The sequence below is a fragment of the Notechis scutatus genome, chromosome 1 (genome assembly GCF_049901735.1).
Source record: "Notechis scutatus isolate UNSWTSFEM ecotype Mainland chromosome 1, rNotScu1.2, whole genome shotgun sequence".
Lineage (NCBI taxonomy): Eukaryota > Metazoa > Chordata > Lepidosauria > Squamata > Elapidae > Notechis > Notechis scutatus.
This window is the reverse complement of record NC_142009.1, coordinates 194534513-194559585: the sequence shown is the minus strand read 5'-3', so window position 1 is coordinate 194559585 and position 25073 is coordinate 194534513. Positions and strand designations below refer to the sequence as shown.

Sequence of the window (25073 nt, the reverse complement as noted above, 5' to 3'; positions counted from 1 at the left end):
ATTTGATTCTGCTGCCACATTATCGTAGCTGCCATCAGAAGTATTCAAACATGCCTTCCTTCTAAGCAGTATTAAGGAGGCTGTGAAGACCCTCTCTTGGTTTAAAAGCGCCTGCCCTTCTTCACAGCAAAAAAGCCTAAACGGAAAAGCTGTAACAAGCCATCTATTCAACAGGGTGGCTTAGAACGATTAAGGATTTGGACTTTTAGACAAGGGTAGTAGACACTGTCAATCATCCAGTGGGCAGAAGCTTAATTTCCTCACTGGATTATATTTCTGGATTTAATAATTAAAATATAGCCAAGGTAGTATACAATCTCATTAACTATCTGGTAGACCAAAAGAAAGTCCTTTTACAAGTCACCCCAAGATTCCCAAAAGGGCATGATTTGTGAGAAACATTCAGTGATAGCCCCCTCCAGCGAACACTTTATCTGTTGGTATGGGCTTAATTCCTGACCATCCTAGCTATAGATAACCTTACCTCTTCTAAAGAATTATTAGCAACAAGCACCCTTCGTGGCAAGGAATTTCACAAATTAATTGAAAACCATGTTTTGTTTCTCCTGAATATTGCTGAATCAAGAAAGATTATAAGAGACAAAAATGACATTTCCAAACAAGCATGCACACAACATATTCTTATGCCTGACACTCAATTTATATATTCTTCAAGTAGCATATAACAAGCCAAAAATGGGACTTCATTAACAACAAATCTCAAGTATTATTTAGTCTGAGACCTAAAGCTATGAGGAAAAAAATCATGCCAAGGAAAACCATTTTTATTTGTAACATCAGAGTAATGAACCATTATTTTGTGGTAACTTTGCCTTGTCTGTTGCACAATATCATTGCAATATTTATATTTTGAATTAATAATTTCAGATAATAACTTAATTCTTTCCAAGTCAGAAAATCATAAGAAAACAGTATGCAAGACAATTATTTTAATTATATATATGGAATTATGTATATATAGAGTCCAGAATCCAGATGGAAAAAATAATTGCAGTTCTCCATTTTAAAAAAACCACTCTCCAATATTATAACTTTACTTTCTTCTAGGCTCTCACTGGTCATTTGTACTCAGGTAAACACACAGGGATTTTCACATACAGCAATTTCCACAGCAACAAAATCTTCTTGTGTCTTAAGACTAACAATGTTCTATGGACTGAAGAAGTAGTAAATCCACTTTTCAAGAAGAATGAAGCACACTATATCTGACCCCACCCTCCCAAAGCTAAATACAGAGAAACAGCAGAAAAGCTTATGTTTGTCATTTAACTCCTCCTGTCCCAAAATTTTTTTTTTTTTGGAGGAGAGGGGGGGGGGAAAGGAGGCTTAAAGCTCAACTGTGAAAGTTTAACACATTTCCTTTGTCCAAACCAAGCCAATCATTAGCCTGCTCTGTAATTTCTAACAAGCCCACTGTGTAAAAAATAGTCTTCTCTGGAATACATTTTTCTCTGTAGCATTTCTGTTAGTCTTTCCATACAAAGTTTAGGCCAGTGAAAGAAACCAGGTAGTCCTTGCTTACCAACTGCTCATTCAGCGATTGTTCAAACTTACAACATTGCTAAAAAAAGAAGAGATATGACCAGGGGTGGGACTCAAATTTTTTAACAACTGGTTCTGTGGGCATGGCTTAGGTGGTGGGCGTGGCTTGGTGGTCATGCTATTGGCTGGGCATGGCCAACTCAACATCACTCACATCGAGGCACGCATCTCCTCGCCTGGCCTCTCATGACTGTGGGGATGTTGCAACAGTCGTAAGTGTGAAAAACGGTCATAAGTCACTTTTTTCAATGGTCACTCCACATAAGCAAAGTACCAGCAAAGGAGGGGAAAAAAACTCCAGAGAAGTTCCTGAGACAGGAAGTCTAGTCCTGCCAAGAATGTAATAAGGCTTAACGGAAAGGCAGTTTCTGTAAGCAACACCAGAATGTTTCCTTCCTGCCTTCCTTACAGGATTAGGCCAGTAATTTCTTCTAACAATTGGTTCTCTGAACTGCTTAGAATGTTAATAACAGCTTCTAGCGAATAGGTGCAAACTGGTAGAATCCCACCCCTGGATATGAAAGTTGCAGCCATTGTAGCATCGACGTGGTCACATGATCATTTCCCAGTGCTTGGCAACCATCACACATTTACAAGAGTTGCAGCATCCTGCAGTCACATGGTCGCTGTTTCACAGCCAATTTCTGACAAGCAAAATCAATGGGGAAGTCAGCAGGAAGTCACAAGCCATGATCTTTGGATATTATCTTAATGACCGCAGTCGGACCTGATGGTGTAAGCTGGGTGTGGTTATGTAATGTTTCATTTTACAACCACTAGTGACATAGTGGCTGATCCTAATTGCAATCGGTGAGAACCATGTGTAGTAGAAAGTATCTTATGTATAACAAGCTGCCTAGAGTTGCTTTGATAATGAATGGGTAGCATATAAATTTAATGAATAAATACTGTAAATACTTGCAATGTTCCCCTCTCCAACCAAATGTAACAAACATCACTGCTGACAAAACTCATTTGCTATATCATTCAAACAGTGACCTCTGCCCAATGTTTCTTTTCTCTCCAATTTCTTATAAGTCCCACCACACAATAAAGCTATTTAGTGTCTAAGCCACACCCTTCCTGAGAAGGCAAAAATATATATAGTTTTACATATTTACCTCCAGAAAACTAACATGTTTTGGGTCTATCTTTTCATTTTCCTTGTCCACCTTCTTCTAGACCTTCATTAATAGATCCATAATAGCCCATACAGTAGACGTGAAAATATACAGCTACTTGGAAATAAATAAACATGCCTTCTGAAAAAGTCTATCCCTGGATTATCATTCAAATAGAAATAAAAATAATGCCTACTGAGAGAAAGCACACTTGGGATGCTATACTAAAAATGCACACCCATGAACCATCAAGATTAAATTACAGTATCATTAAAAAGAGAATGTATCTTCAACACTTAACTGAAGTTTGCACAGAGAGGCTGCATATTTCAGCATGGAATAATTTCATGTTATTAAACTGACAAAGAAGTAGCCTAGAAAGGACTTGACTAGATTATATTATTTATAAACTTGTTGCAATTATGAAGCTTTCAATTTCAATCATAAACTAGCTGCAGGAAAGTAATTTTCCCTAATTCTCCACTAACAAACCAATCCATCCATCTGTTCTCACTTTGGCAGCAGCTGTTTACATGGATAAGATAACAGGCCTTCTCAGTGGCAGCCCCCACACTTTCAAACTTGTTCTCCCCAGAAGATTGTAATCCTCCCTCTCTGATGGTTTTTAGCAGACAACCGAATACTGTTTTATTCCACCCAGTTAGTTCATTTGAATGTTGCTTGTGTCCACTGGGGTTGACTGTTTTTTGTACATTTAGTCTTTGTAACTTGTCTAGACAAAGCATTGGAATGGGGCAAAATATCAGACTGACCAAAGCATCGCTATCATGCAAGCCCTGCCCTTTTTTCTGTGTGCACTGTAACACAAAAGGAGTGAGAAATCGCAGCACTACACTGCTTTAGTCATAGAATAGAATAGAATAGAATAGAATAGAATACTTTATTGGCCAAGTGTGATTGGACACACAAGGAATTTGTCTTGGTGTAAATACTCTCAGTATACATAGAAGAAAAGATACATTCATCAGGAGTCGAGAATCATAAGGTACATTCTACATCCACAGACTCTTAACTAGGATAGGTGAGCAATGGCACATTTATGACATGTGTATCAAAGGTGACACACCAAGTTGTTTTGGTTGATAAGTCAGCATTCACCAACACCCGACAACTATTCTTGAAAGCACACCCTGTTCTTGCACGATTTTCGAAGGCTGTGAAGACCATGGACTCTGGTGTGACTTCTGAAGTCTCCAAAAATCTTACAAGAACAGGGCATGCTTTCATGTAGTTTTCGGAGGCTGCAGGGAGCCACAAAAGAGCATTCTCCAAAGCTGCTTCAAGAATGAAGGCCTTTTGTGATCCAGAATAGTTCTGGGTACACCGCAGGGCCCTGTCACACCGTGAGGAATGGTGTGAGGCAGCCTTTTTGAGTGGCAGTGACGGCCCCAGGGCTGAAGTTGAGATAGGGACCTCTACTTTAGGCCCAGCCTTGGTGCTACCGCCAAGTACCACTCTTCAGGTTGGTCTAGATGTGGAGGAGAGATAAAAATGTTTCTCTTTTACTGAAGGGTGTGACACACCAGGAGAGTCAAGTTAGGCATTTTCTGAATTTTTGACACACTATGCCAAAATAGTTTACCATCACTGGAATAGGCTGTAAAACTGTAAAATTTAAAACTAAACCAAATTAACTAGTAACTGAAGATCAGTTCATACAAATATAACCTTGCCTCTCCTCCCCCCCTCCCCCCCCCCAAAAAAAAAGCCAGAGTAAAGGATAAGAATTTAAGCCTGAAGTAGTCTTGTTTAAAAACAGTTTCTACGGTTTCCTAGGAAGAATTTACCACCTACAGGCCTCATTTGAAAACTGCTACCTCATCAGTATTTTTAGGAAGGACCAAATGAAAGCAAACAAACCAGTTTTCTAAGGTAACAATTACTAAATGGCCATTTTAATGGTCTCAACAAAACAACATCGTTAAAGCCTCTTGTATATAAACATTTCTGATATGAACTATGTTTTGTTGTTCTATTGATATAGCTGCTCTGACCTATGTCATACCCACCCTTAAATGAAATAACCACATGTATAAATTGCATTTTTTTAAAAAAATCCAGAATTTAAAACTAAAGGGCGCAGGTGAAAAAAAATGTAAGACATTTACAAGAGCTAGATGAGCTGGGCAATTTTTTTTCAGCCCCAGGGTCATATGCAATGCTCACTGATGAATTGGCAGCCAAACACTTGCGCAGACGAGAAGAGAAACAAAAGCCTTACCAACAATCACAGGCCATCTAGGATTGTGAGAAAAGAAAACTTAAAGTCTCTCGTTTTCCCTCTGACTTACTTGTGCTGGTGCTGATTTTCTAAACAGTCCTATTTACTTCTAAAAGGTTTTGTTTTATTTATTTATTTTATTTACTAGCTCAATACCCGTGCTTCGCTATGAAATGATGTGGTCAGGCTTACTTCTTCAGAGGAAAATAAAGGGGGGGGGAATTCTGCCTCTGTCTACCAGCATCTATTGGTATTCACCTGGCCAGCGTCCTGTCAGTGTATGAGAGAGTTGAGGGCTGTTTGGAAACTGAAACAGTATTTGCTACATGAGCAAGGAGACAGCAAGGAGTCTGGGTGTGGCTTAGCTCAACGGTTCTGTACTAAAGCTGCTTGCTGCTGTGAAACTAAAAGTGAAAAACTCCTCTCCTCTGCTTGTGTTTTGCATTTGGAACAGATTTCTTTTCAGGTAGGTAGGGGGAGTAGAACTCCTTAGAATCAGAATGTGTTAATAATAATATATGAAATACTAACACTCTGATGGTCATTTCAAAAAATCCTTTCTTAGTGAGCACCTAGAAGCCAAGAGGAACATACAATGCCAAACTTCAAGTTTGTAGGCTTTACGATCCTGGAGATTTTGTGATGATGCATGAGTGGTATTTCGCTCTTATATATATATATATAGATTTATTCATTTAATTACGCTGTTTGCTGCCTATCTCGTCACAAAGCTACTCTAGTCCTACTCATGACTACAATATCCACCCAGCCTTAAATCTAGGATTGATTGATTGATTGACTGATTGATTAAATTTGTTTCCTGCCTATCTCACCGCAAATCAACTCTATTCCTACTCATGACCACAATATCCACTCAGCTCTAAAGCTAGGATTTTCCAGCTAGGATTTTGAAAACATTCAGAGCATTGCAGGAAGAGATCAATTCGCATAGCCAGCAGGGACGCCAATATTCATATGTTCAAAGGAGCAGGATGCCCTGGGTACCTGCCAAGGGCTCCAGATTTCCTGTGCCAGGCCTAGATGGGTCTTCATGTATTGCCCACATTTGGTGGCAGGAAAGTTTATCAAGGGAAGGTGTTCCATGACGAAGTGCTACAACTTTAAAAAAAATACAGGTAGTCCTCAACTTACGACTGCTTGCTTAGCGACCATTCCAACTTACAACCAACCCAATAAAGGGGACTTGCAACCTGGATTTGAAGTTACAATGATCAGACCCCTGTGCTGTCATATGACTGAACTTTGTGAGCTTGGTAATACAGCTGCATTTATGGCTGTTTGCTGTGTCTCATAGTCACATGACTGCATTTTACCATGCTTTTGCTGAAAACCAGCACTTTGTTTTCAGCAAAACCGTGTCCATTCGTTCACTTAATGACTGCAAAAAGGTCGCAAAATTGGGTTGGTCATGTGACTGACTCATTTACAACCATTATAACATACAACCATAATAGGCAGGTTCCGTTATGATTGTATGTCTTCCCTATCTGTATTTACCAATTTTACCTCATTTTTGGCAGTGGAACGAGCACCATTCAAGAATCACTTTACCATACCTTGAGAAGGCAATCTTTTGATTACATGGCCTGAAGCCATTTAGATATTTAAAAATTAAAAGAAAAAACCAACTCTTTAAATGAAAGGACACCATGGCCTAGTTAAAGCAAACTGCAATCAGTTCTTCACACAGCAGTTCACCCAGGTGATGGAGTCAATTATTCTCTCTCACCTAGCCTACCTCCCAGAATTATTGTGGGAAAGAAATAGAAAGAAGAAACCTAACATATACTATCATGATCTTCTGAGAGGCAGGATACACATCTAAAAAATAAATACAGGGGGTTTTGAAATAGAAGTTTGTTCAGCTGATGGAGTACAAGTAAATGTGAAGAAAAATATCCAGCTCTGGTCAATATTCTTGTGATCCTGTGTTGGATAAATGCCTGGTTTTGAACTGTTTTCAAGACCCTGCCATTTATTAACCCCTTATAGTAACCTACATCACTAGAGCATCACCAACCACAAGTATGTGTCGTATCTTATTTATAAATGATAGTTGGTCATACCTCTTTCTCTTGCCAGTATTCTTTCAATTATTAGATAACATCTATTTTATTTATTGATTCATTCATTCAAATGATCTCTAGTTATTCTGTTAGTCATCCTGTTCATCATACACAGCCATTTGCTCATGTCTCTATACCATGGAAACACACAGCCATTCAAAGCTATTTTGCAGAAAGGAGCAGTAAAAAAAACATAGACGGAGGGCTTCCCCACATGTCTGTCCATTGACTCAGAGGTGCATTGGTCTCTCCAGTCTATCTTTGGAAGTGTTTCTTCTTCAGCTGAAGCACTGATTCATGACCCATAGCGTGTCTATCAATTGGGAAGCAAGGAAGGGAAATTAGTTGGTGGCATGAGCTGGCTCTTTGCCTGGAGCTGCAATTTGACACATTAATCAGATTTTATTTTAATGTTTGCACCTGGAATTTAACACAGCATCAGGAAATCTGTATGGCTTGGAAGATAAGGTGATTTTTTTTTCCTCTATTGATTGTTAACCATTACAAAGAGAGATGCACACATATCTTCTTGTAAAGACTCTTCTCTTAATAAGACTCTTATTATGGCATATTACCAAAGACAAAGGGCTAGTTGACAACAGGAAAGTTGACGAGTGGTCCACAAACGGAAGCACGTTATTCTCCAAAGTATGTCTTTTTAGATGCTGATAAAATAAATAGAGCTGTGTTGTCCTGCTTTGCTGAAACCCTTTCTCTCTGCAAAACCGAACTATGACACAGGCTACCTTTCCGTTTCATTTAAGTCTGAAGTAAATTTATTTAATCACCAAACAAATCCTGACCTTACAGTGTTTATACTTCAGTCTTAGGTGTGACTATTACATTCAGTGGGGTCTACTCATAAATACAGATACACAGAATTACCTTTTTTTTTTTTTTAGTTTATCCTGCCCCATTTCAAAGACAATGTTGAAGGAGAGAGCTTGGAACACACATATCTGGTTACAGAGCTGTCAAAGTACAATAATGAATGTAATGCTACCCAATCTCGGTGAAGGCCAGTCACATTTAACAAATGCACAGAAGCTATGCCTACTGATCATAGATGAATTTTTTAGGCTTGGAGGCAACATACTGTTTAAAATGACTTGCTAGAAAAGCAAACAGCAGGAGAGCATTGTTGCTGTCAAACCCCAATTATGTGCATCCTAGGTTTGCTCTTTTACTAAACTAGATGAACATCAGTTATAAGGTTAGAACATATTTGTGGTGAATCACATGTCAGGACTACCTTAAGACAATGTTGTAAGATTAAAATGAAACATTTACCTAATTCTTTGGGAAACATATTTAAACCAAGACTCAGAGGGAAAAAAAATGTATGAAAGCATTGTAGTAGGTATTGCATTTTAATGGCAATAGAGCTACATAGCATTCATAACTAAGTTTTTTTTTTAAATGTCCATATAAATAATGTGAAATGTGGAGGTCCACGTTTGATCTCCCTTCTGTATAAAATACATATTCTCAAAATTTTCAAATATATGGTTTGAGAAATATACAGAACATAAGCTAAAAGTGTGTATATGCACATAAACATTTCCAAAAAAATAGTTCTGCAATTTGCACTATGCAAATGGTAGAGTTTAGTCTCTCAATCCAAAACCGTGTTAATACTGGAATAGGGCTTTGTTATCATTACAATGGCATTTTTCCACTTATTCTGAATTATTCAAAGTGCAGCCTTAGTACATTCTTTCAAATTAAATGACTCACTAGAAATGCTTGCTATATAAAACACTGATTGACCACCTACAAAACACCATTCTAGCTTCTGAGCTCCGATATCCCTCCTTTCAAAGGCTTGCAACAAAACATTAACTAATGTGGCTGTGCACATTTCAAAGGTAATTTGAAAAAAATAAGTGTTTTGGGCCCTCTGCCAGTTCAGCACTTCTCTGCTACTCATTAAGGTTTTTCAGACTATTGCTTGGAACCCACGGGTTCTGTGAGAACTTGATGGGGTGCCATTATAGATTTAAAGCAAAGAAAAAAAATGTTCATTCAGTCAATTTTCTTACACTAAAACTTTGCCTTTTGCTCAGAGGTTAAAAAACTAAATGAAACTAAACTAAGATTTTGTGGGCTGAAAATGTTTTAAAACTCCTTAAATTAAAAAAGCCATTTTTCCCAGGCTTCCGAATGAGGCTAAAAATGTTATGGCTACATTAAGATTCCCAAGAATTTCAATATATGAATTTCTTAAACCAGCCACAGTGTGTGTGTGTGTGTGTGTGTGTGTATACATATACATATTCATACACACACACACACACACACACACAATTTGCAGACTACATAGGCAGTCAGAAAAATGATGGGCTTCTTTAACTAATAGCAGAGAATTGCTGAAAATCTTCTGTGGTAAGTCTGAAGTACCTTTTTCAAACTTTTCTAAACAGCCCTAGCAACAAACCTTTTTGAATTTATCTTAAATACCATAAACTTACATGCATTTACAATGGGGATGGCTTAGGAAACTGCAGCCTTATGGGCACATGAGGCGTCTCAATTTGATTTCATGGAATCAGGAAGTAAAAGAGAAAGTGGACTAGAAAAATTAGAAAGATGGTCTATGGGCAATCCTCAACAGCATTTGGTTTAGTTATCACACACTGAGATCTTTGGTTCTGATCATAGAGCCACAACGCATGCAACAGAATGCCTTTGAAAAACATGGCCCAGGAAAGAATGGGGAGATATTTCACCCAAACTTAAGATGGAGCTGCTCTTCCCCAAAATGTCGTCTTACAAATGACCCTAGAATTGCTCAGCCTCAGGGAGGGAGCGTACTGAAGTCTCAGATGTTTTTTTAAAGGACCATTATTGGATTTTCTTTAATAGAGCTACAACTGATTGAAATGAGTTCTTCACATTTGGGCCTTTTAATTTTCTAGTTTACAGGTAGTCCTTTGACATATCCAAATTGGGACCAAAATTCCATCATAAGTCGATGTGGTCATAAAGCCAGTCATCATGTGACTAGATCTGATTTTACAATCATTTGTCCCATGGTCATTAAGAGAATCCGTTAAGTGAATTACATAGTCGTTAAGAGAATCCAGCTTCCCTGGTGGAATTTGCTTGTTGAAAGCAGGCTGGGAAGGTCACAAATTGTGATCACATGACTGCAAGATGCTGTAATCAATAAACATGAGCTTGTTGCCAAACACCCAAATTGCAATCACACGATTGTAGAGTAGAGCAACAGTCAAAACTTTGAGGATGGGTAAAATAACTTCCTTCAAAGCTGTTGTAACTTTGAACCGTTGTTAAACAAATGGTCATAAGTCAAGGACGAACTTGTCTTGTATAAACATAACAAAGTACAACGAGTACAGCAAAATTAAAGTAGCAATCAAGCGAAACAATTTTATGGTCATATGACATTTAATAGTGTCAAGAGTATATTCATGAACTGCAATAGAGCTTAGTAACGAAGTCAGCCAATGAATAGGCATGGCAACAGACCAGCCAACGGGAGCTGAATTGGAAAGGAAAACTAGAAGTAGCCAGGGTATGGCTCTAGTCTCTGCTCTGAGCTCTGAATTTGCAGCTTGTGTTTCGTTGGAAGAATCTACTATTGGTCTTGTGCATTTTACTCATTTTATTATGTATATAGAGAAGTGAATGGATCCTGCTGAATCAGTCATCTTGTGTGCTTTCTGGATTTGAATTTCTGCTGCAAAATCTAACAAATAGAACTTCTGAAAGCCAAAGAAATCCCATCTCTCAGTATACTACCGTAAATTCTAGGCACAATCACTGTTCCAAAGAAACACCTGGTCAAGTGGTCAAGCGACAATTTATACAAGTAGTCCTTGATTAATGATCATAATTGAGCCCAACATTTTTGTTGCTAACAAGACAGTTGTTAAGTGAGTCGTGTCTCATTTTACAACCTTCACTGCCCATTGGTTAAGTGAATCATTGTAGTTGTTAAGTTAGCAGCATGGCTATTAAGTGAATCTGGTTACCCCACTGCTTGTCAGAAGGTTGTCAAAAGGGGATCGCATGACCACAGGAGACTGCAACCCTGAGTCTGTTGCCAAGCATCTAAATTTTGATCATGTGACCGTGGGGATGCTGCAATGGTCATAAGTGTGAAAAACAGTCATAAGTCACTTTTTTCAGTGCTGTTGTAATAACTTCGAACGGTCACTAAATCAACTATTGTAAGTTGAGGACTGCCTGTACAGCTATAGCATATTGAATGAATTCATACATGTGTATGAACAAAAATCACAAATAATTCACGCCATTTATTAAATCTAGCAGAATGTGGAGGAAACAAAATAGAAAGATGAAGGGTTGGATACTGTATGCTGTATTTTTCAGGACATCCCCTGAAAAGATTAACTGAAAATCTCCAGTAACATTTCCATTAACATAAACAGGAATGAATTATAAGGATAATCCTAGCAATTAAAAAAAACTTATTTTTTTTCCAGAAAAAAAATAAGCTATAGTATATTATAAACTCAGCTCCATTATATACCAGGACAGTATATAATGTACACAATATTCTAAGATTTGATAAGGCCTAGATTGATTCTGAAGGATTCAGGTGACCTTTTCTTTAAAAGGAGTAATTTTTAGGCATTTTGGTCACATTGGTGTATAATAAACTTCCTCCCCATATTAAATTTAAAAACAAGCAACTGGCCCATAGCTTTGTTTTTGTTGCTTGTGATTTTCAAGCCTCTTATTTCAAATATGCTACACTTTAGTGCAAATGTCAGTAAGATAATAAAACAAAAGAGATTGAAATGTCCATTTGTTATATAGCAGTAGTTTAAAAACTGCTTGAAAATCTAGGTGTGTTGCCTCTCTGTATGAGGAAAGATTTAATCCCACATGCAGCAAGTATACAGAAGCCCAGATCCAACCATACTGCTAAACAAACTATATTCCTTCTTCCAATCTGTGCCTGAAGTGGAATGGTTTTATACTGGAGGCTGCATATGTCTGCCATAGCAAGCGGGGAGGGAGTTCAATATATAACTGGCCCAGTCTCCAAGGACTCAGCAAATCAGCCTTAAAATCAATAGCCAGCACATGATAACTCTAAACCTCTGCATATACACTTACAATTGCATACGAATTATAATAATCAAGTCACAAAAGTTACTAAACCACATGAGCCAACTACAGCTATAGTCCCAAAGGCATATTCATATTATCACTTCATCTTATCTTCACAACATCACTTTAAAATAGGTTGGTTAATTAGTTAGTTAGTTAGTTAGTTAGTTAGTTAGTTAGACAGACAGACAGACAGACAACTAGGCCAGAATCACCCAATGAAATAAGCGAAACAACATTCAAGCTGGAGTTTCATAGTCTTCGCCCGACTTGTTAATCATTCACATTCCTTCTGCATCACTAGTGTAGTATAAGAAGATTTTTTTAAAATATTTTTGCTTAAATCAACATTTCTACTATAAACACTCTCCAGATCTGTGGTACTGTAAACATGCGATGCCTAAGAAACTGTAGTCTAAGACATCCCGATGGGGGAATTCTGGTATAAATAGAAAAGGGGAAAAAATCTTTTCAAGTTATTATTTATGATTCTCCCTTAAAGCCAAAGTTCCACTTTCCATCAAGGAAGAAATGCTCCCAAATTCCTAATGCCCATTTTACCCTGTCAGATTTGGCAAAATGATTATTGTTTTAATAACAATCAAGAAATATTTGTACAACTGTAACACATTTTCTCTGTTTAAATGTTTGTAAAGATAATTAAAAAGTAAACCAGAAATTAGATTCAATTCCCATATGGCTACCCTTATGTTAGCTTTTCCCTCCACAAATCGGACTACTTAACATAGCATGATTACATGCATGTACTCATATGTATTATCCCAAATTGGGCAATGATTTTATTTTTCCTCACAGGACACTGTACATTTGAAACCATTATAAGTAAAAACATTGTTTTCATTTAAAACAAAAAACAGGAAGGAAAGCTTAACCATTCCACCTCATCTGATGTTAACTATATGTTAACATGAGGTTATTATGTATGTTTAGTATATGGTTAAAAATAATTGTTGTATTCCTTTCTCTAAGAGAAATCATTTTCCCCCAGTTGAATTTGTGCTGAGATGCACATTCAGCAAGACTTAGTGTCAGGTCCATTTGAAAAAAGGAAGTTTCAGAGAGCAAAGTAACATTATAAGAAGCAGCATACTCTACTTTCTGAGATAAAGAGGAAAACACCTCTGCCTTAAATTTATCCAGGCTTAATTCCCTCCCCTCCCCACCATGGAGCCAGAGTCGTAAAGGAGGAAAAAGTCATCTGAAATATATCCTACTCAGCTAAGAAAGGCAACTCTAGCCCCACCTATTTGGAATCTGGGCTGTTTTGTTTTCTTCCCAGTTCAGCTGTGCGTGGCAGGGAACACTATGCACATTAAATCAGCAAAGAAAAACACCATCCAGCTTTTCCATCTGTGGCTGCAATTGTAAAAGTCCTGCTTTAAAATAAATCACAATGAATTCCAGCAAATGTTACTAAGAAATAAAGATACACTGAGAGTGATACTGCAAAATGTGGGATGTACTCCAAGACACCAACTCCCAGACGAGTGGAAATAAGACAGTAGCTTAGCTCATAGCTTACAAAATACAGTATTATAGTTGGGACACACGTATGCAATCACCAAGGTTTCTTATTTGTAAATTTAATAGACAAATTAAGGAATCACATTTTGAAGTGTTTAGAACTGCAGGGAAAATAATATGTAAATACTTGCACATGCATTTAATTTACCATATAATTTAGCATTAAATATTTGCAAACTACAAAGCATTTCCCTCAAAGAAGAAAATAATTCTACTGCTCCTGTTTGTCGAGTGTACAACATATCAGTGCAGGTTTTTTACTTCAATTGCATTTTTCTTTGTATGTATGGCAGCTATTATTTAAAATATTAAGATGCCAAATTTGCAAATAATTGGAAATGATCAGGCCCATGTTTATAAACTGGCAAAAACACAGAAGCCAAATAATTGCTCTAGTCTGAAAAGCACCTATATTGCTGATTCAGAGGTTCTTAATTATTTAACTACTTTTTAAAATTTATTCTATTTATATACTAGATACTCTTGACAAAGCCATCTCCCCTAATTTTATTTGTGGGAGGCAAGAGAGGTGCAGATGATAGGAAAAGTTGCAAAACTGCAAACACACACCCTGGATTTCAACTTGCACCAATTGCATCTCATACATGCAGAACCAAAATGTCCTTAGAATGATGGCTCTATTCATTTTGCATACCCCTTAAAATAGGCAGAAATGGACAATGGGAACCTATGATGGTTTCAATTTATTGTAGGCTTATATTGCTGAGCATAACAAAGGGACACACAGAAATAGACAAGCCCAAAACTCACAGAAAAAAAATGAAAATACAAAAAGCATTTTCAAAGATCACTGCACAGACATAGGCCTGGACCTGTCCAGACTAAAGTCCTTTAAACTTCTGTGCAAAGAGTGATTTAATACAGTACATTTCTTCCTTCCACAATAAAAACATGTTGCAAGTATCAACACTGAAGCATTCACTCACTGACAGCAGCCTATACAACCCTTCTCCTATGAATAGCAGCACAGAGTTGCTGCTAGTTGGGACAGCAAAGATATGGGGAGGGGGTGGGAATTACTGTACTCTAATCTAGTGCTCCATGTGAGTCAATGGAGTATGGACTAAGACTATGGGGATTTCCACTGAAATCCTCATTCAGCAACTTTAGGGCACTTCCCATCTGGATTCTTTAAAACAGCAGCATTTTTAAAGAAATGATATTTTTAATAGCCATGTTTTTATACCTAAAAGAGAAATAATATCACCTGAAGGGAAAAAAACGTAATATTTCAACAGGAGTGTATGCCATGAACAAATCAAATGCAAAGGTCTAGAAAGAGTTCTAGAAATAGAACTGCATCCCACTATGTCTGTCACTGATGGAAAGCCATGAGCTACCAAGCAGATTTCTTAGAACTAGAGAAGGCCAGAGAAACATTTGGTGGTTGTGGAGGGGGAGAAATGAGAACACTCATTCAATGTTGGAGGCAGCTGGCTGTTGTTCGTTTTACTAGAATCCATTCAAGAAAATTAGCTAAAGCCTTGCAAAACTTCCTTTCGCCATTGAAAATAGCCCCAGCCTCTAGAAATGTTGCATTGCACAATACCCTTTAGTATAGTACATCTAGTAATACAAACTGGCCTCTAAGCCAAACTTGACCAACAAAGTCAGACTATCCTTTAGGGAAACATGGCCAACAAAAACAGCACACAGAAAAAGCTCCAGCCCATCAAAACAGCTCCAGCTTAAAACAACATCACTGACAAGTACTTTCCTTTCTATGGCTTCCTTTTATACTTATGAGATAATGAGCCAGTTAAATCTAAGCCATATGACAGCAAAGGAATTCAGGAGAAGTGAAGAAAAAGTAACAACAGCAGCATCAACCACAAAAGAAGGGGGTAGTTTACTTAGCATCAAACCTTGCACATCTCAGGGCATGGCATATCATTATTAAGAATTCAAAGTAACAGGGTTAAACAAAAGACTCCATGATGCTTCTTGTTATTTCATTTTTTCATCCATTTCTTCAAATCTAGATTTCCTTCTTTATGTTCAGTTCACTTTTTCCAGGGTAATCCCATAGTATGATAAATTACCTCCCGGGCTAAAGCAAAAAGGTTATTATGTTAGTGGCAAGGCAGGTTTAAATCTCCACAAATCTTTTGGTGGGAAAAGACAAAATATTTCCAATGTAATGTCCATATTTATGCGCTGCCCTGTTAAACACACCACCTTTTGTGACTAATTTCCTAATCCAGACTTTCTAGCTGGCTTTTAACTGAACTATAGCATTGTGTCACTCGGTGTCTTTTCTCCCTATAACAAGGGACATTATGTCCCCATACAGTTGCTCCGTTTTCTTCCGGCTCTGTTGCTGCATCTTTAAAATTGACTTGCTGGGGAAAGAAAGCAAGTTTCCAAGAAGTAGGAAACCTGTTTGAAAAATTAATCTATAAAGATTTTCCTGCTGGATTTCTGTACCATTCTAGCTGCTCAAGGAGAAGGGGAGGCCAAAGAATTAGGTGAACATTATAACCGTCATTCAAATACATGCTTACTCAGAAGTTGCTGCTACTTGAATTCAGTAAGATTTCTTCAGGTCTAATCAGACACAGGATAGATAGCAACTTTTTTGAACTAAAGGTGCAATCCATTATTACTCCACCGAAAACAATAGGGCTTGCTGCTGAATAAACCCAGGACAAAGAAAAATACTGTATTTGTTTTGGACAGATATAATAATGCCTGAAGCAGAGTAGTGGAATATAACAACCTTCCTTGCATGCACCCCCTCTCTGTTATTATGAGAAACTGATTTATTTCTTTCAGCTACTTGCTAAGTATCTCACTTCGGCTGTTGCAGGTGCGTATGGTACAGGTATATTCATCCATTAAGCCCATTGTCAAGGAAAGTTTGTTTCTAAAGCTCTTTATATAGAATAAGATTCGCAAATGCCAACAAGAATACATTTAAACTAGGATCATTTCTTCTACCTTCTTAGAAACAATTCTGTAAGTATCTGAGTGCTCAAACACATGAAAGAACCAGGTTGCCTCTTTTGATATCTCTCTCCTCCATGGAGCCTTTCTTGTCGGAAGGCAGAAATTTCTTTTGAAAATAAATGGCATCCCTTCCAATGTGCTCAGATTATTTCCTGAGTGCCTGAGTTATCCCTCAAAAAGGTTGCTTGGTATTTAATTCACTTCAACTATCACAATATTTTAGAGAGCAAACCTTATTTCTGCAGCGCCAACTTTATGAGTTTCTCTGTAGCAAAAGGCAATTCCATTGGTGAGAACTGGGGTGGGGAAGAGAGAAATGAAATAATGGCCAGAAAATAGGAACAGCACTACACTTTCTTCACATCAATAAGCATACGTGTGATTGCATGGTAGAGTACACAAAAGGACTCACAGGTGTCAGTATTGGTAGAAAAAAATAAGGTTTACAGCAGTGTGTTTCTAGACCATTTTTTCCAAAAATGCAATTACTAAACTCAACAGCCTGTGCCCTCAAGTAAGCAAATTTTCAGATAACCGCAGCCTTGTACCTATATTTCCAGCTGGCCTTTAAAGATTCGTTCAAATTGTTCCAGAACAATTTCAAATAACAAAAGCAACTGCAGAAATGTGAAATTCTGATCTGAATCATTACTGAATCATTTTTATATTAAGGTTTCTTTAAAGCAAAGCAAAAAGATGCATGGACAACCCGCATAGGCTCACGCTTGTCATGGGCCTATAAGGGTTGCAAGCTTGCACAAGGTTAGGTGTTTTAAAGATAATTAAATTTAGATTTAACCATATCGAGAAATGTAGGCTTCATCTTTAAAGTCTAAATTAAATATTTTTTGAAAATGTTCATCGTACACACAAATACAGGAACAGGAAAAATGTTGCTTAATACTGTGTAATATTTAATAGAAAAATAACCTTAATCTAGCATCTTTGAAAACAGTTTCAGCAAACATGCTATTTCGAACAGTTAACATAAACTGATTGAAGTATACTAAATAAGAAACTAAATTATATTGTTCAAACAAGCCATTGCTCAATCTGCAGTTTGGACCGCAGGTAGACAAACACAGATAGACTTCATATAAATCACTGAAGGAAGCCACGTCGTGTGTGTTTATGCACACAAACTCACTGAAGTAATAGACCGTCCAAAGACCACACAAGAGATAGTCTATGACCAATAAGTCATTTCTCTGCTGAGGGAAATGTATTGTGTCTTTTTGTAAGAATACTTTTACAATACTGGATTCACATTATATGAATCTCTCTACCATGGCACCTGAATGTGCTGCATTAGCTTCAGTAAAGCTATGCATATGACCTGATTATTTAACAAAAAGAATGATAAACAGCAGTGACCGATTATTTGGGAAGCCCTGTATTAAAACTGCTTTCAACAAAAAATATAAAACACTATTATTATTCCTACATTTCAAAGTTTCCATTTTAAACACAATTTATCCTCAAAAGAAAACATGAAACATATGGCTGGAACTATGAATGATATCGCTGGAGCAAATACCTTGTTCTCAAATGCCTTGCAAAAGCAAGTTGTTATGAGGAGGCAGAGAAATTTGGCTCACATTATAACAAGAACAACTGTTATGCTAGTGCTGTTTTTCTAGTTGTGCTGTTGTATTTTCTACAAATATCTATTAATATTTTATTGGAGAAACCAAACTCAGTTGCTTTGGGGAAAGGTTTTTTTACTCTCCTTGATTAAATCAACAGGTATTTAGACTTTTACCGTTGTACTCTAGAATCGTTCACTTCTTCTGCTAGACTGATAGCTCCAGGTTTTTAATTTAGCCTAGGTTTTTAATTTAATTTAAGCTTTGTGGTCATGAAAGATTATGATACTCCCAGCATGGAATAATATATCTATTACGCATTTGCCTCGTATTATAGAGTCAAGTTTTATCCTTTCTTTTCTTCCCTCTCTTTGTGATAAACAAATTAGGTGTTTGTTTATATTTAGCAGTAATATTAAAGCACATAATTCAGTTCTTATGCAGAAATTGTAATCTGAGTATTTGTCATCAGGTACACGTATTTACATACATCCACACATCTTTTAATGTATAGTCTAATGATATATGGAAATCTATAAACTAGAATGGAGCTTACATGTGTAAACTGTCTCTTATATTTAGTGCTTTTATTCTTTTTAATAATGATGCTAATCCAATATTTTAGGAGTAAACTCATTTTAACTAAAATAAACTAATTTCTGATTAGACAGATAGAACATTGCACTCTTAATTAAATGCAGGGATCGCCCTGTCTGCTTAGATCTAAAAAATCCACGAAACTATATTCCATGTAAGATTTATTGTAAGAGAAACACAGAATCGCACTTCACCACCAAAAAAACGTAAAACTTAACAATAGTAATTGTACAAAGTGTTTTAGAGCTCAAAAAGAGGAAAGAAAATATAGCATTAAAAAAGGAAAAACATCTCATATATTCAACAAGAAATTAAGTCACACTGAATCCAGGCTTGCTTACTTTCAGGGAAGATACCACTATCATGGCTAAAATATTTGATTATCAGAGCATAATTATTAATTGGTAAGGGGAAAACATTTGATAGACCTCTTTAGCCTTTTAAAAAGGCAATTGGTCTTACTACATGCAAATTACTGTTTTGCTTTCTTTCAGAATAAAGGAAATATTAACTGAAGAGCAATCAACAGATTCAAAGTTACTCTGGCATCACTAACTTCCACTGATTTGTGCAGCTTCTGGTTCACAAAAGAAGAAGGGGGAAAAGAAAGAGAAAGCTGGCTACTCCAAATTAAATGTTATTATTTGTTTCTATTGCATTGCTTATTAATGATTGGGGATAGCTAGCAAATACGCTGGTGCCCCATGAAATGGTTCATTGTGCCTGTTGACAGCAAAAATGCTCCATTACTTCACAAAATGCCCAGATAACACATTTTCTCCCATTAAAATCATTATGAAATTCCAGTTAATTAAAAAAAAGCATGTCAATACATCTATCGCTATTTTGAAGATACTTAAAACGCAAAGAAAATGTTGTCTTTTGTTTGTTTTCAGGTCTTGTTATTTTGTAATAAGGATGCATTTTAATTGCATTATTAATTGAAGGCAAAGCAACATATTTATCTGATGTAGTAACACTAGATTAGACAAGTGGATTAAAAACAACTTGCAAGAGAGTTTCCTACGTACAGCTATCATGCTGATTTTGTATCATTAAAATGGCTCCTAAACAAGCAGATTAGCTGATTAATTGATGATTAAGACTGCAGGAAGATCAGTCATTACATGGAGAAACTCCTTGCATGCACACACAGAGCTAACTAATTGACAGCTACACATGAATTGGAACAACCAGCCTCCGAAAGCATTATTGTAAAAGTAGATACAAATGCTTGCCGCAGCCTCCCTATTTCCCCCCCCCCCACCTCTCAATCCCACATACCCCTCCCCAACATGTTTTATACACAAGTGTTAAACTGCTTCTTTAAGTTCAAGTTGGGCTGTCTAGAATCTGCATGGTTACACATGTGTGCTTGTGGATGGGTGGAAGAAGATACTTCCAAGCAGTAGGACTACATATAACAGTCAGCATATATAAAGATAACCTTGCTGCTTCTCCATGAAGTTCATAGAATATATACCCTGTCATAGATTGAGCTTTCATACCAAATGTCTGCTCTTTGAAAGAACTTGGAGAAAAGTTCCTTGGTTGTATTGATCTGATGACTGAGAGTTCACAGCTACCGTTTTTTACGTCCTGCTAGGTCTGCCTGAACAGTCCTGAAGCCATTGCTTATTATCCAGAGGTAAACACCAATTTGTCTGCTGTAAAACTGACACAAATCCCACTCTTATTCCAATAGAGCTCTATTGTCATATAATCGCTTTGGTGGAGGGTGGAGAAGGGGGAGGATTGATGTCCCTCCACATAAGATTACACAACAGTCATTTTTTGTCAAGAGAGATCATACAATAAATTTTCCTATTGCACTGCCTATGAACCAGACATGATTCACTAATAGATATCAATATTGAAACTTCCTATTAGGATTTGTACAACTCAACAATGGAGTTTACAACAGTCCTTATTTCGCAGTTACCAAAACAAAAGGGTAAAGGAAAGTCTCTCAAATTAATCTATTTCAAGGAACTTTTCAAAAGATTTTTTTTTTGTCTTGCAAAGAAAACTGACAACTTTTCTGGAAGTTCACTTCCCATATAGTTGTGAAAATAATGTTATGTCCAGAGTTATAGCAATAACGAAGGGATTCCTGATCTGAATAATCTATAATGAAGTTTCCTACCTATAGTAATAATTCCCTTGTGCATTTGTCAATGAGATATTATACAAAGGTGTCTTTAACAGGCTGCCTGATTTGGTACAAAGCAGTGACAACATTTCCTGGCAAGCTCAACTGACTAGAGAAGATTTATCAGAAGTCAGAAATATTCTATCTAAACCTTGCCATCCCCACCTGGAAAGCTACTTAAAGATGATTACTGATTACAGATTACTAAAAAAAAATAGAAAAAAAACCCAATCCACGCCATTAACAAATTGAAATAACAGATGCAATAAAATTTTACTCTAAAAATATAATGGGAGGGATAGTAAATGCATCTTTAACTTAAGAAGCTCAAAATCACAACTGTAAGAAGAGGATGTGCTAGTTGTTTTTTAAGGGGGGGAATATCCGATTTACTACAGCTTTTCCTGCACTTGGATACATTTTTTTTAAGCCAAGAAAGGGGGAACATTTTAAGGCAGCTGTCCCAACTTTTCCCCCCCACAATATATTGTGACAAGTGGCTGTTTGATAGATGTTCTCCTTGATAAATGACTTGTTCAAAAGAGACACAGTAGCTTTCATTTCCTGACCAGAACACACTTTTAATTTGCACCAGCAGAATTGCTGGAGTGTGACTGGCTCCCGATTCTGGATGTTTTTGCCTCTGACAGGCCCCCACTCCTCCACGAAACAAAAATAAGCATGAGGCACATCTGCAGACAATGATCACCGCCATACATTTGGTTGAGTTGTTATAAACGAGATGCAGAAGAGATTACATTTGTTAGCTCTCCTGGACTCTCTTCTCCCCACCCCAGGATGGGTGCAATTTCTCAACCACTCTGCAAGTTAAGCTATTCAACTAGGAAACTGAGAAGCAGGGATGTGGATGGGGTGAAAAGCATGCACATTCGGGGGGGAGTACACGTGCCGTACAATATATACAAAACTGGGGAGTCCAGGCATGATTACTACCTATTACTCTGTTAGAATCATCTTCCTCATCCTCCTTCTCCAGGAACTGCATTTAAACAGTGGCAACGATTCACCCCATCCAATTTCAGCTCTCAGTATACTATCCAATTCCCGATTTAAAATTTATAAATGTAATACCCTCATCACAAGCAGCAGGTCCAATCTGCTGTGAATATATATTACAGCTTTAACATCACAGAGGGAAATCTCCCATCTGGCAATCACATTCTCTCCAACAGCTCTAGGAAAGGGGGGGGGGGATGTATGAGAGAGAGAGAGAGAGAGAGAAAGCTGTGTCTTTCTGCTCTCCCCTCTCTCACTCCCCTCTCATTTAAAATGAGCCAGGGTTGATTATTTGCATCTAAAATAAACCCTGCTGTATTGATCATCTCAAAGTCAACAAGTTCCAAATGATAGATAGATAGATAGATAGATAGATAGATAGATAGATAGATAGATAGATAGATAGATAGATAGATACTTTCCATGGTGATAGCAATTCTGTTTACTCTATTGGAAATATACAGAAACCTTCAGCATCCGCTTATGGACACAGCCGACTAGGCAACTACTTCTGATCTGGATACAGGTTTGTGCCGTTATGAAAAATCAATGGCCAACTCTGTCCATGCTCCAGCCAATAGCCCGACCGATGCCCTTGCTTTTCTAACCTAATCCTTATTTGTTTCTATTTTAAAAGCAGATACATTCTTGGCCTTTCCCCCTTGGCACAAATTCTCAAACTTATAAACAAAATACTAATCTGCTGATATGGTTTCCTGGGCTTCTACCAATGGCCTTGTGTACATTGCACTGGACAGGTCTATTCCAATTCTCCCTGTTTCATCAGGCATGCCTACCATGACCCTTAAAAATAATAGAATATCTCCTCTTAGAATAATTGTTCAAGTCTCCTGTAACATCTGATGGTTGTTCCATTTGCACAGCACAGCAAATGACAAGCCGCCAGATGGAAAACAGGATGGAAAATATACAGGCCGTTATTAAACTGGAAGACTGAAAGGGGGGGGGGATGTTTGCAGGAAACAGAGGCATTTATTAGAAGACCCCTAGAAAGGATTTTATTATCCTCATCTAAAACCCAGTGGAAAAAAAATGGAAAAGGGGGAAGACCTCAATTGAAAAAATAATAATAACTGCACTTGAAAAATAAACAGGAAACCATAGCGGTATAGGAAGGCTTAGCTCTGTGCGTGGTCTCTCCTCCCTCCTCCTTTTACAGTGAGCAAGTTGACTAATTTACATCCTATTTGAGTGTACATGGTGCCCTGCTAGTAACATGTAACTTTAGCTTTATGACAGAACAAAAGTAACAGTCTGTTAAAAGCAGAAAATTAGAAATAAAATAAGGCAGAGCACACCCACATATCCACACACGTCTTATTTATACATCTAAAGCTTTATCGTTAACCTTGTTACAGGGATCTTCAGCGACATGCAGAGTCCTCACAAATGTTCATCATGCTCTTTTAAAAACAAAAGGAACACTGTCCATAGTACAACAACAACAACAAAAGTAAGAGATTCCCAAACAGACCTACCATAAACACTGGTGCTACTGATCATTTCTTGCTGGCAGCACAAAAAAGCTGAATTGGAATTTTTTTTTTCTTTTGCTCCTCTCCTTCTTCTCACAAGCAGGAATTCCAAAGCTTGCTTTTCATGAATGCCACTTTTCCTCTCCGCTATCAAATGTCACTTGCCTTGAAACCTCGGCCTTTTCGTCAGGTATTCATTTAACCTACATGCATATAATTAAGAGGGAAAGCAACATCAACAAAAAGGGAATCTCAGATCAGAGGAGAAGAAAGAAAAAGGGGGGGGAGAGACAGAAAGAGAGAGAGAGAGACAGAAAAAGAGAGAGAGACAGAGAGAGAGAGAGAGAGAGAGAGAGAGAGCACATGACCAGCAATACAAGTCCATGTCAATTTCACTCACTCCCATTGAAACTAACAAGAGCTCCAGGGAAGATAGTAATAGGATCAGTGGCTTGTATATACCAGTAAATTATACATCTTCCTCTCAGTTCCAAGCCAACAATACGCCCACCGTGCCATGCCCCCCCCCCCCCAATGATGAGGTGCTTAAAATTTCCCTGCATCAGCTTCTCAGATACATTCACACACACCCCTCACCCTTAACTTTCCCTATCCTTATTTGCACGGATTTGCTTAAAAGTTAGTTGCTCCAATGGCACTTAAGCCGCCACACGCAACCGCTTCGCCTAGAACTTGAAAAATAAATTGAGTCGTTTCACACACACCCCGCGCCCCTCCACCTTTAAGTGAAAGTGGCTTAATTAAGAGGGGGGAGCGCAATCGATCTCTCAATCCCGAATTCTTATCCTTTCTCTCTGCACTATTGTTAGCAACGATCAGGGGGAAAAGAAAAGCCCTACGTTGCGATGGTATCGCTTTACTCTCCACACCGCGCTTTAAAACAAGGGAGAAGAGAAGTCGGGGGGGATTGGGGGCAGACGAGAGAATAAACCCAGATTTGGCGATTTGCGATGTATCTGTAAAAGCACGCGTTTTTTTAATATTATTATTATTATTATAAAGCTCGGGGAATTTAGAGCATCCGCGCGCCCGCTCGGGATACGTTGAAAATTGTATTAAAAATTTAAAGCGAACGGGCGGAGGAAAAGAAGGAGGGAGAGAAAGGGAAAACGAGTCAGAGAAGGGCTTACCTGGAGGGTCGGGCACAATCGATTCTTACGGCGCGCTGATGAATTGGGGCTCGGGTTAAAGCGAAGACGCCTCCGATTTGAAATCATTCCAAGTTTTTGAAGGGAAGACTGACCGCAGCCTCTGCCATGTTGGAATTTCAAACCCAAAACAGCTGCTTTGCAAAGAGCCACCATGCCAGCAGCTGAACGCCTGCGCAGAGCGCCGCCGAGCCAAATTCAAATCACTTTCACACTAAAGAGCCAAAGATCAGTTTGCAAAAAAAAAAAAGGAGGAGGAGGAGGAGGAGGAGGAGGGGGTTGGAGAAAGGATTTTTTTTTTTTATTTATTTATATATATATATATATATATATATATATATATATATATATATATATATATATATATATATATATATATATATATATATATATATATATATATATATATATTCCTTCCTATA

At 37.6% G+C, this 25073-nt stretch overlaps 1 protein-coding gene across 2 annotated transcripts in view; it reads right to left on the bottom strand.

The window, feature by feature from the left end:
- Window positions 1-24856, bottom strand: part of FIGN (fidgetin, microtubule severing factor) — a 137114-nt gene extending 112258 nt beyond the window's left edge. For both annotated transcript variants that reach the window (XM_087949829.1, XM_087949830.1), the window contains exons 1-2: window positions 24634-24856; window positions 23486-23685 (exon numbers count right to left, since the gene is read on the bottom strand). In XM_087949829.1, the coding sequence (XP_087805955.1) occupies window positions 23486-23510 (25 nt within the window). In that variant the 5' untranslated portion in view covers window positions 23511-23685; window positions 24634-24856. The remainder of the gene's footprint in view (window positions 1-23485; window positions 23686-24633) is intronic.
- Between the last annotated feature and the right edge of the window lie 217 nt (window positions 24857-25073).